The sequence below is a fragment of the Octodon degus genome, unplaced genomic scaffold (assembly GCF_000260255.1).
Source record: "Octodon degus isolate 3935 unplaced genomic scaffold, OctDeg1.0 scaffold00001, whole genome shotgun sequence".
Lineage (NCBI taxonomy): Eukaryota > Metazoa > Chordata > Mammalia > Rodentia > Octodontidae > Octodon > Octodon degus.
The window spans coordinates 8,289,758-8,299,281 of NW_004524577.1; the positions used below are offsets into that span (position 1 = coordinate 8,289,758).

At 52.7% G+C, this 9,524-nt stretch overlaps 1 protein-coding gene across 1 annotated transcript in view; it reads right to left on the bottom strand.

The window, feature by feature from the left end:
* Window positions 1–2,163: 2,163 nt before the first annotated feature.
* LOC101568716 (zinc finger protein 768) overlaps window positions 2,164–9,524 on the bottom strand; it is a 16,661-nt gene continuing 9,300 nt past the window's right edge. The window contains exons 4-6 of the mRNA XM_023709977.1: window positions 4,875–5,003; window positions 4,548–4,730; window positions 2,164–4,271 (exon numbers count right to left, since the gene is read on the bottom strand). Of these exons, the coding sequence (XP_023565745.1) occupies window positions 2,674–4,271; window positions 4,548–4,730; window positions 4,875–5,003 (1,910 nt within the window). The 3' untranslated portion in view covers window positions 2,164–2,673. The remainder of the gene's footprint in view (window positions 4,272–4,547; window positions 4,731–4,874; window positions 5,004–9,524) is intronic.

Here is a 9,524-nt window from a genome sequence, read left to right on the forward strand (position 1 = left end):
ATAGCTCAGTAGAATAAGTGCTTGCCTGGCAAGCACAAGGACCTGAGTTCAATCCGTGGTTCTGCAAAAACAAAAAACAAAACAAGAAAAGGTATGGACCCTCTTATCTTTTATTTAAAGCAAAGATAGAAGGGACATGGCCCGCAGGCCTCTTTAGAAGGAAAGCGGAGCGCCTGGTCAGTGCTGCCCTCGTGTGGCCATCGGTAGGACCCTCCCCAGGGAATACTTAGTCACTAAGGCCAGTTCCTGGTCTAGCACTGGGAAAGAGAGCGCTGCTGCCTTACAAGGGAGGAAGTGGCGCCCCATGCAGTGACCCTGGACAGCCCCCTCCTGGGTAGAAGAAGTACATAAACATTTAAAGCCTGACATGTGTGACGAGCAAGTGTTCTTCAAAGCCTGCGGCCTCTCCAGGGTCGCCTGCCATTGTCCTGGTCCAGCCCCAAGAAGCTGGACCAGGACAAGCACACCATGCAAAAAGCAGTGTGACCACTTCCTCTCTACGATGTCACATAACTCCTAAGAGCACACAAAGTGAACTTCTTTAGGTGTCGTGGAACGTGAGTTGGGTCCTGTTCCTTTGGTTATTTTTGAATGCTTTGGGTCAGGCCCTATTTTGGCCTCTGCAGGTAAAATGAAGAAAAAGACAAGTCCCTCATCTCAGGGCCTTTTGTCCCAGTGGGAAAATAGTACACAATAGTTGGGGGGGGGGTTCCCACTCAGATTGAACCTGGGGCCTCACATTTGCTGGGGCATTTTTTCTACCCTTGAGCTATATTCCTACCCTTAAGTTTTTAAGTTTTGAAACAATCTAAATTGCCCAGGCTGGCCCCAAACTTGTAATCCTCCTGCCTCGGCTTCCCAAGTGGCTGGGATTTCAAGCGTTGTGCCACCACGCTGTCCGTTTTCCTAACCTGTGAAATAGTCTGATGGGGCCACCACCCCCTGAATAAACATTAGCTCAAAATATGCCCTGGCTGGCTGTGGTGGTGCATGCCTGTAATCTCAGCACTTGGAAAACTGAGGCAGGAGTATCATTGTGATTTTGAGGCCAGCCTGAGCTATATACAGTCAGTTGGAGGCCAACCCGACCCGCATAGTGAGACCCTGTCTCAAAAAATAAAAAAAGTTCCTGCAATGAATAATTCTCTAAGACAGGCTATGTGCTCTGCTCCACATACCCTCAGACCCCTCTGTTCTTCAGGGGCCAAGAGTCAGGAGGCTAGGGCTCAGATGGGATAGTAGTGGGGCAGGGACACAGTGTCCCCACCAGTCCACACAGGGATCCTCAAAAGGAAGCAGAGCTGTGGCAAATCAGGCCTAGAATGGGGGAGGTCTAAGGGTAAGAAATCTACCCCTTGCTACGGGTGGGGTTGGGGCTGTGGATACCAGCTCTGGCCTCAGAACGTGAAAAAACAAGCTAGCTGGCCGCTCCGGATTGGGATGCCGGCAGCAAAGGAGATCAGAATCAAGGCCTTTTTCTGGCCCAAGGGGAGATCCTCTGTGATTAGGAAGTAGGAGCCCCACAAATCTGGGCGCTTTCTCATAACCTCCCATGCTGGACCCCCGAGAGTCTGTGCAGTGTGACAAGCATGGGACATGAACTTGGGCAGGTAGGGGCTAACTGCTTCAGCTCAAGTTCAGGTGAAGAGATTCAATAAATAAATACATAGGGCTGGAGAGATGGCTCAGTGGTCTAAAGCACCTACTTGGAACAAGCTTGGCAAAGCACAGGGACCGCGGTTCAATCCCCCAGCACCACATGCCAGCCAGCCGTGCCCCCTGGTGGGCTGAGCTGGCCACACACACACACTGTTAAAATAAAAAAAAAATTTAAAATAAATAAATACATAAAAGTACTTCCTGGCTGGAAATGACGGAACACACCTGTAATTCCAGCACTTGGGAGATGGAGGCAGGCAGGAGGATTGCCATGAGTTCCAGGGCAGCTCGGGCTACACAAGCAAATTTACCCTATACTACATAGTGAGACCCTGCCTCAAAAAAAAACCAAAACAAAAAAAACCAAAAAACATTATTTAAAAAAAAAAAAAGCCCTGGGTTCAATCCCTGCAGGGACTTCCTAGTTGGGCCCTGGCTATGATGGGCACCTCCCACTGCCAAGGACACTGTCCACAAACACATTTTAAGGACAAGTATCTTTTACCACATAAAGGTTTTTATTGAACTCAAATGCAGGGGCTCCAAAGCCTGAGATAGACAAGGCAGGCTGGGGTTTGCACTGAGGCGCAGACCCTGTCCCAGGGCTCCACTTCCCACTCTACCTACCCCTCCCCCCGTCCTGACTCAAGGAGGGCCTCAGCACCTACCAATCTAAGCTACCCCCTCTAACTGACCCTCCCTCTCCCACCCCCCACCCCATCTAGCACTTTGCCAAGCCAGGCATCCACCAAGGAGCATGCTGCTGCCGGCCAGCTCCCTGCTGACCTCTCTGGGTCTCTCCCAGATCCCCTGCTGCCTGTTTGGCCGCCCTCCAACCCCTCTTCATAGCCCATTTCCCAAGTCTCCAGGGCATGTAACTTCCTGCACTCTGGCCCTTCTTCTAGAATGCTCATCTCCTCCATTCCCCATCAGCTCCTCACTATTCTCTCTAAAGGTTTCTCGAGCCCCCTGTCCCCTTCTCTGGCCACCACCTCTCCACCCCTGGTAGGCTGGTCAGCGGCGGCCGGCAGCATGGGTCCGCTGGTGGCGGATGAGGTCGGAACTCTGGGAGAAGGCCTTGCCGCAGTCATCGCACTTGTAGGGCCTCTCCCCACTGTGGACGCGGTGGTGCTGCAACAGCGTGGAGGAGCGGCAGAAGCCCTTGCCACACACGGCGCACCGATAGGGCCGCTCGCCCGTGTGTGAGCGCTGGTGCTGAATCAGCGTGGAGGAGCGATTAAAGGTCTTGCCACAGTCGGGACAGCTGTAGGTGCGGCCTGGCAGGTGGGTGCGAGCGTGGATGGCCAGCACAGAGCTCTGGCCAAAGCGCTTGCCGCACTCCGGGCACTTGAAGGGCTTCTCCCGGGCATGGCTGCGGGCATGGGGGATAAGTGCTGACCGCTGGGAGAAGCTCTTGCCGCAGATGCCACAGCTGAAGGGCCTTTGCCCAGTGTGCACCCTCTGGTGGCTGCGCAAGGACGAGTTCTGGCTATAGCACTTGCCGCACTCAGGGCAGCTGTAGGGCCGCTCATGGCTGTGGGTGCGTTGGTGCCGCAAGAGGTAGGAGCTGTCGCCGAAGGCCTTGCCACAGTGTGGGCACTTGTAGGGCTTCTGGCCAGAGTGGGTGCGCTGGTGGCGAAGCAGGTAAGAGCTGTCAGCGAAGGCCTTGCCACACCGGGGACACTTGTAGGGCCGCTCGCCAGTGTGGGTACGCTGGTGTTTGATGAGGTCAGAGCTCTGGGAGAAGGCCTTGCTACAAACCTCACATTTATAGGGCTTCTCACCCGTGTGGATGCGCTGGTGCTGGATCAGGGTGGAGCCCCGCCCAAAGCTCTTCCCGCAGATGCCACAGATATTAGGCCGGGGCCCCTGCCCACCCCTGGCCCGGCCACCCCGCCGGCCTGGACCCCGAAGGGTCCCTGTCAAACTCAGGGGATTCTGGAGCATCTCAAACTGAGGTGGCGACAACAGGGCCCCTGTAGGCATCTCAAAAGGTGGCCCTAGGGGTAGGGCCCCGGTGGGCTGTTCCCCAAATCCCTGAGTGAAGGAGTCCAGGGGGTGAACTCCTAGAGGGATGCCCAAGGGATTCTTTTCCTCGGGGTTCAAAAGCATGTCTGCACCTTCTTGTAATTTGGAACTTTGAGACTCAAATTCGGGGTTTTGAGTTTTGAACTCAGGATTCTGAGGTTCAATTCCAGAGTTTTGGGGTTCATACCCAAGGTTCTGGGATTCATACCTAGAGCTCTGAGACTCAAATTCAGGGCTCCGGGATACATACCCAGGACTCTTGGGGTCATAGCCAGGGCTCTTGGGGTCATAGCCAGGGCTTTGAGGTTCATACCTAGGGCTCTGGGGTTCAAAGTCAGGGCTCTGCGGATCTGACTCAGGGCTTCTGGGCGCAAATTCAGGGCTTGGGGGCACAAATCCAGGGCTTCGGGACTCAAACCCTGGGCTTTCAGGCTCAAACCTGGGGCTTTGGGATTCAAATTCTGGGCTTTGTGGTTCAAACCCAGGGCTTTGGGGGTCAAGCCCAAAAGGTATCTCTTCAACTTCATAGTCCCCATTGGCTTCTTGCTGAGAAATTTCCTCTTCCTCATTCTCACTTGTGTTGCCTGCAGGATCAGAGAATTACAGAAAATCCAGATTGTGTGGGGACCTGGAAGGTCATTTGGTCCATTAGTTGCCACAAACCTCTCCCCACGCCCCAGGCGGGTCGCTGGCCCTTAAGCAGGTGCTGAAATTCTCTACCCTTCCTGGCCGACCCAGGAGACCCCGTCCCCACCCCATTCCCAAGTCCCAAGTCGCCAAAGCCCCCTTTCCCTCTTGCAGAACACAGCCCCTTCTCCCGCTCCCAGGTACACTTGGAGGGGGAGAAATCCCTCCCTCACCTTTGAGGGACTCTTCGGGGCTCCCTATTTCATCAGGACTTTGCACATCCCGGGACTCGAGGCCCCACGGCGACGCTTCCCGCTCCATCCCCTCCAGCTCCCAGCGCAGCGGTGGCGGCGATGGCGGACGATCCTCCGACCCGACCTGAATGCCCTGAGCCCCAGGCCCTCGCCACTCGCCCGCTCAGCGCCGCCCAGGGGATCCGGCTGCCCAGCCCCGGCCCCGAGGCCGGACGTCTTGACCCTGGGCCTCTCCGGCCCGCCGGCCCCTCCCCTACCCGCGGCCCCGCCCCCTCCCAAGGTCTCCACTTGTCCTACGGCCCTCACCGACCCCACGCGTCCGAACCTCGGAAATGAGGGGCTTCTCTACTCGCCCCGCAACCTCCAGCCGCCGCTCCCCACCCACGACCCCGCCGTGTGGCCCCAGCCCCCCGACTATCTGCGGCTCTCGACCCCCTCCCCCCAGCACAGGAAGTGTCCGTCCCCGGCCAGTTCCCCCCGATGGCTAGCGCCGCGGCCTCTCTAGGAGCAGATGGAGGTGAAAACTCGTTGGCATTAACCCTGGGCTGGATGGCCCCAGCGTTGGGAAAAGGGGAGACCCGGCGCCCTGGAAACAGCGACAGGGGCTACGGCAGTTTGTGTGCCCACGTCCTGGGTCTCCCTTTATCCAGGGACCTGGCCGTAGATCTCCTGGGCCCTTTGTCCGTCAGTGCGTATGGAAAGGGCGAGGCGACAAGCGAGACCAAGGTCAGCGAGAAGGAGCGACGCTTCCCGACGCCAGCGGGGGCGGTGTCTAGCGCCCCTTCCTTCTAGGTCAGCCCCAGTCGCGCCTCGGGAACCTAGACGGACTCCCTTTTGGCTTCATACAGGCTCTCAAGCCCAGGACCCCTTCGTTGACCTCCAGTTTCCCACACGGGCATGTTCCTCCACTCCCTTGTCCCCCGCCCCGTTCTGTTCCTCCTAACTACACCTCCCCCAACACTGGCAGGGTTAGGATCGTTGCCAAGGAGACAGCCCCGCCCCTGTCCTACAGCGAGCTTCGCGATTGGCCAATGAGACGGCCAATCCGTCTCTCCACCCCCGCCTCCCCCTGACTCCGCCCACCGCTGCGTGCTGAAGGTAACCTGGGAACGCGAGGTACCTAGGTGATTGGCTAAAGACGCTCAGGCCGCGCGAAGTGCTCGCGGGATTGAGTGGGAGTGGGATTGTCTGGCGTCTTCCCAGTTCCGCCTGTGTTTTTAAAACTTTTCCCAGTCCTTATTTGCCGTCTATTATGTTTTATCTTCCTGAAGAATAAAAGCCAAGGGGGCAAGGCGCTAGCTCAGTTCTTTTAAGTGGCTGCTTTCTCAAGGCTCTCAGCCTCAGGTTGCTGTAGTTCGATCCCCACCACACTCCAGCCAGCCAAAAGTGCCCTGAAGGCATTCGAGCAGCAAAAAAAAAAAAAAAAGAATAAAAGCCAAGATATCTGACGATAGACAATCTTCCATTCCCTGTCACCCCTTTTCTCCTTCTTCTTCACTTTCCTTCCTCAGAGAGGAAGCCGCCTGTTTGCTATTAGCAATCCCTACTAGCCTTAGTCCCAGGCTCCTTGATGTCCTCTCAGGGAAAAAAAAAGATTGCTTACAGGTGGGGGTGACACAGAAGCGTTAAAGGAGGGCAAGGTGGACAAAGAGTGAACCTTTTGGCCTTTAGGCATCTAAAGTCCTCTCTCACCGGGGGCGTGGTGCCCCAGGTCTGTAACCCCAGCCTTCAGGAGGCTGAGGCAAGAGGATAACTGTGAGTTCGAGGCCAGCCTGAACCACATAGTGAAACCCTCGCTCAAAATAATAACAACACAAAAAGAGGGGTGGGTCCCCTCTGACTTGAAAGTGTTGCAGGCAACCAAGTTAGATAGAAATATTATAGGCAGTCAGACAGAGCCAGACCCTCGAAGGAGATAATGCAGAAGACAAGATATCTTGCAACTGTGGGAGGGATGGGTGCTCCCACCATGAGCTAGACCTAAAGACCAAAAATCAAACAAATGCCAACCTCCCTAAAGACTAGCATCCGAGATTGATCATCATCCTGAGAGGGCCAAAAGAATCATTAATCCGACTACTACTGGATGGCTACCTGATAAAGTGCTGTTCTACATTCATGCCCGCTTGCTATGTGACTCGCTTCCCCATTTGGTCTTGGACTTAATCAATTTTACCTGAGCAATGGTGCTTGTGATCTCATTGGTTGACCCTAGTTTTGTCCCACCTCCTGCCCACCTAAGCGAGTTCCATGTGCTCCACTACCTTAGACCCGCCTCATCGCCTGGTTTTCCTCTATAAAAGTCCCTGGAAGAGACAGCTTCTCTGGGACAACTGGCTCAGGCCCCCCTCCTGCCCCTCTTGTGGACAGGAGCTTTCTTTCCCTCAGTAAATATGTTCTGCTCATAACCTCCGTTTGTTCCTAAAATTCATTCTTTGGAAGCAAATAAATATATGAAAAAAAAATTCATTGTTCGGTTTTAGAGGACATGAACTCGTCCAGGTCAGGTCGGGAGATCATTTTTACTCCATATCAAAAGGAGGCTAACGGAAGGAGAGGACCTGCCAGCACAGCCATGAGCGCATCTTTGAACTCAGGAGAAGGTGAACCAGGAAAGGCAACTTAATTTCATCCTATTTTGTCTTTTCTACCATTAGTACTGAAACAAGTTTGGTAGCTTTTTTTTTTCTTTTTCTTTTTCTTTTTCTTTTTTTTTTTTTTTTTTTTTTTTTTTTTTTTTTTTTTTTTTTTTTTTTTTTTTTTTATTTATTTATTTATTTATTTATTTAGTGTGTGTGTGTGTGTGTGTGTGTGTGGCCAGCTCAGCCCACCAGGGGGCGGGGCTGGCTGGCATGTGGTGCTGGGGATTGAACCGCGGTCGCTGCGTTTTTGCTTAGCTTGTTCTAAGTAGGTGCTTTAGACCACTGAGCCATCTCACCAGCCCCTTTTTGTAGCATTCTTGATGGTGAGCGAAATGCTCTTGTGTGAATGACGCAGCAACCGGGGCTTTATGTTTTCATGGGAAGAAATGTTTGTAGGGAAAGATGGCATCTTCCATTCTCCTAAGAGAGAGAGAGAGAGAGAGAGAACAATAATATGGCCAGATGTGTGTGGTGCATCCCTGTAATCCCAGCACATTGAAGGCTGAGGCAGGAGGATTGTTTTATTTTGTTTTGTTTTTTGCAGAACTGGGGATTGAACTCAGGCCCTTGCGCTTGCCAGGCAAGCACTTATTCTACCGAGCTATCTCCCCAGCCCCAGGAGGATTGTTTTGACCAGCCTGGGCAAAGTGAGCTCAAGGCCAGTCTGATCTGCATAGCAGAACCCAGTCACAAAACAAAACAAATGGAAGCACAGAGACGTTTCCACAAATGAAGTAGGGGTAGGGGCACCTTTCTGCTCTCCAGAGGAACGGCAGCACCTGTATACCTTGCTGTCACAGTAACCGTCCTAAATCCTTTGCTGAGATTGGTTGTCATGGCCAATCGCTAGAGTCCATGGAGGACCCGGAGAACACTCTACAAAGTATACTGACTATTGGAAAGCTGCATGGGGCACTCTCTGGTCATACCCAAAGTCAAACAAGTTTCCTTAACAAGATGCTTCCTCTGGCCCAAACTTGCATAGCCACCAGGAGAACATTCACCCAGCCATACCCCACAGCATGTGTGGTGGGTCCTTCAGCTAAGCTCTGACATGGACCACAGCTTATTCCCTTCCCGGCATCAGCCACAAGCCCAAGCATGACAAGAGGGGCTAGAACTTCAGCTCCTGGATGCCAGCATTTCCACATGGAAAGTCAGCCTCCCTGTGCCTAGAGGGACAGCATCCCCACCCCTAGCCCTGTAACCAACCTAACTAGAAAAACCTGGGAGTCGACTGGCAGTGTTCTACTGATATGTCTATGGGAGGAGAAGCCCTTTGCAGGGCCCAAAGTGAGGGTCCCCCTTGTCCCCAGCATCAGGCCTGGGTGTGCAAGAGCCTGGGGACAGAGTCATTCAGCACAAAGCTGAGGCGTATGGAGAGCTCAGTCAACTTGGGTTATAGGTCAGGGCCCTTCGAGAGAGTTCTCAGTATGTGAGGAACTGTGGGTGAATTGCTCCTTCCAGGATGCAAAGGACAAGTGAGATGGTGGAAGAGACGCCCCAGTGATCATGATTTGGGGTCCCCAGGAAAAGTGATCAGCCCAGGCACAGAACCATTTGGGAAGAAAAAGAGAAATGGAGGCCTTTGTTCATGGGTAGGTCTTCCCCTGGCCTGACATGTTTGGGACAGGCCACAGGCAAATTGTTGCTCTTGCAAGACTAAAATCACCTAGAGAATGACGTTCAGAACAGGTTCTCTCAAACATTGTCCTGGAAACCTTGATTCAACAGGTTAGGGGTAGAGCCCAGGAGGCAAGCTATTTTTTTTAATCCCATGTAATAAAATATAGCTTTTAAGAGTATAGGAGGGAAGGGCCAAAGAGATGGCTCAGTAGAATAAGCGTTTGCCTGGCAAGCACAAGGGCCTGAGTTCAATCTCCGGTTCCACCAAAAAAAAAAAAAAAAGATACAGGAGAGAAGCCTTACTTTAAAAATATTATTGGAGGCTGAGGCAGGAGGAGAACAAATTCAAACCCAGAATAGGTCATGGTAGCTCATGCCTATAATCTCAGCACTCACGAGGCTGAGGCAGGATAATCGCTGTGACTCTGAGGACAGCCTGGGCTACAGTGAGTCCAGTCTGAACTACACAGAGAGATCTTGTTTCAAAAAGACAAAAATAAAAGTTCAAATATCAATACTTGATGAAAAATACCTGTTCCTTATTATGCCTAAGATGTTTGAAATGCAGTGAGATAGTGAGGTTAAGCTTTATAGCCTAAATCGTTTGATAATAACAATAAGCTTGTCTTCTGGATGGTTAACAACCTAAGTTTGCAGACCAAAATTAGAGAAAAAGGAGGGCTATAAG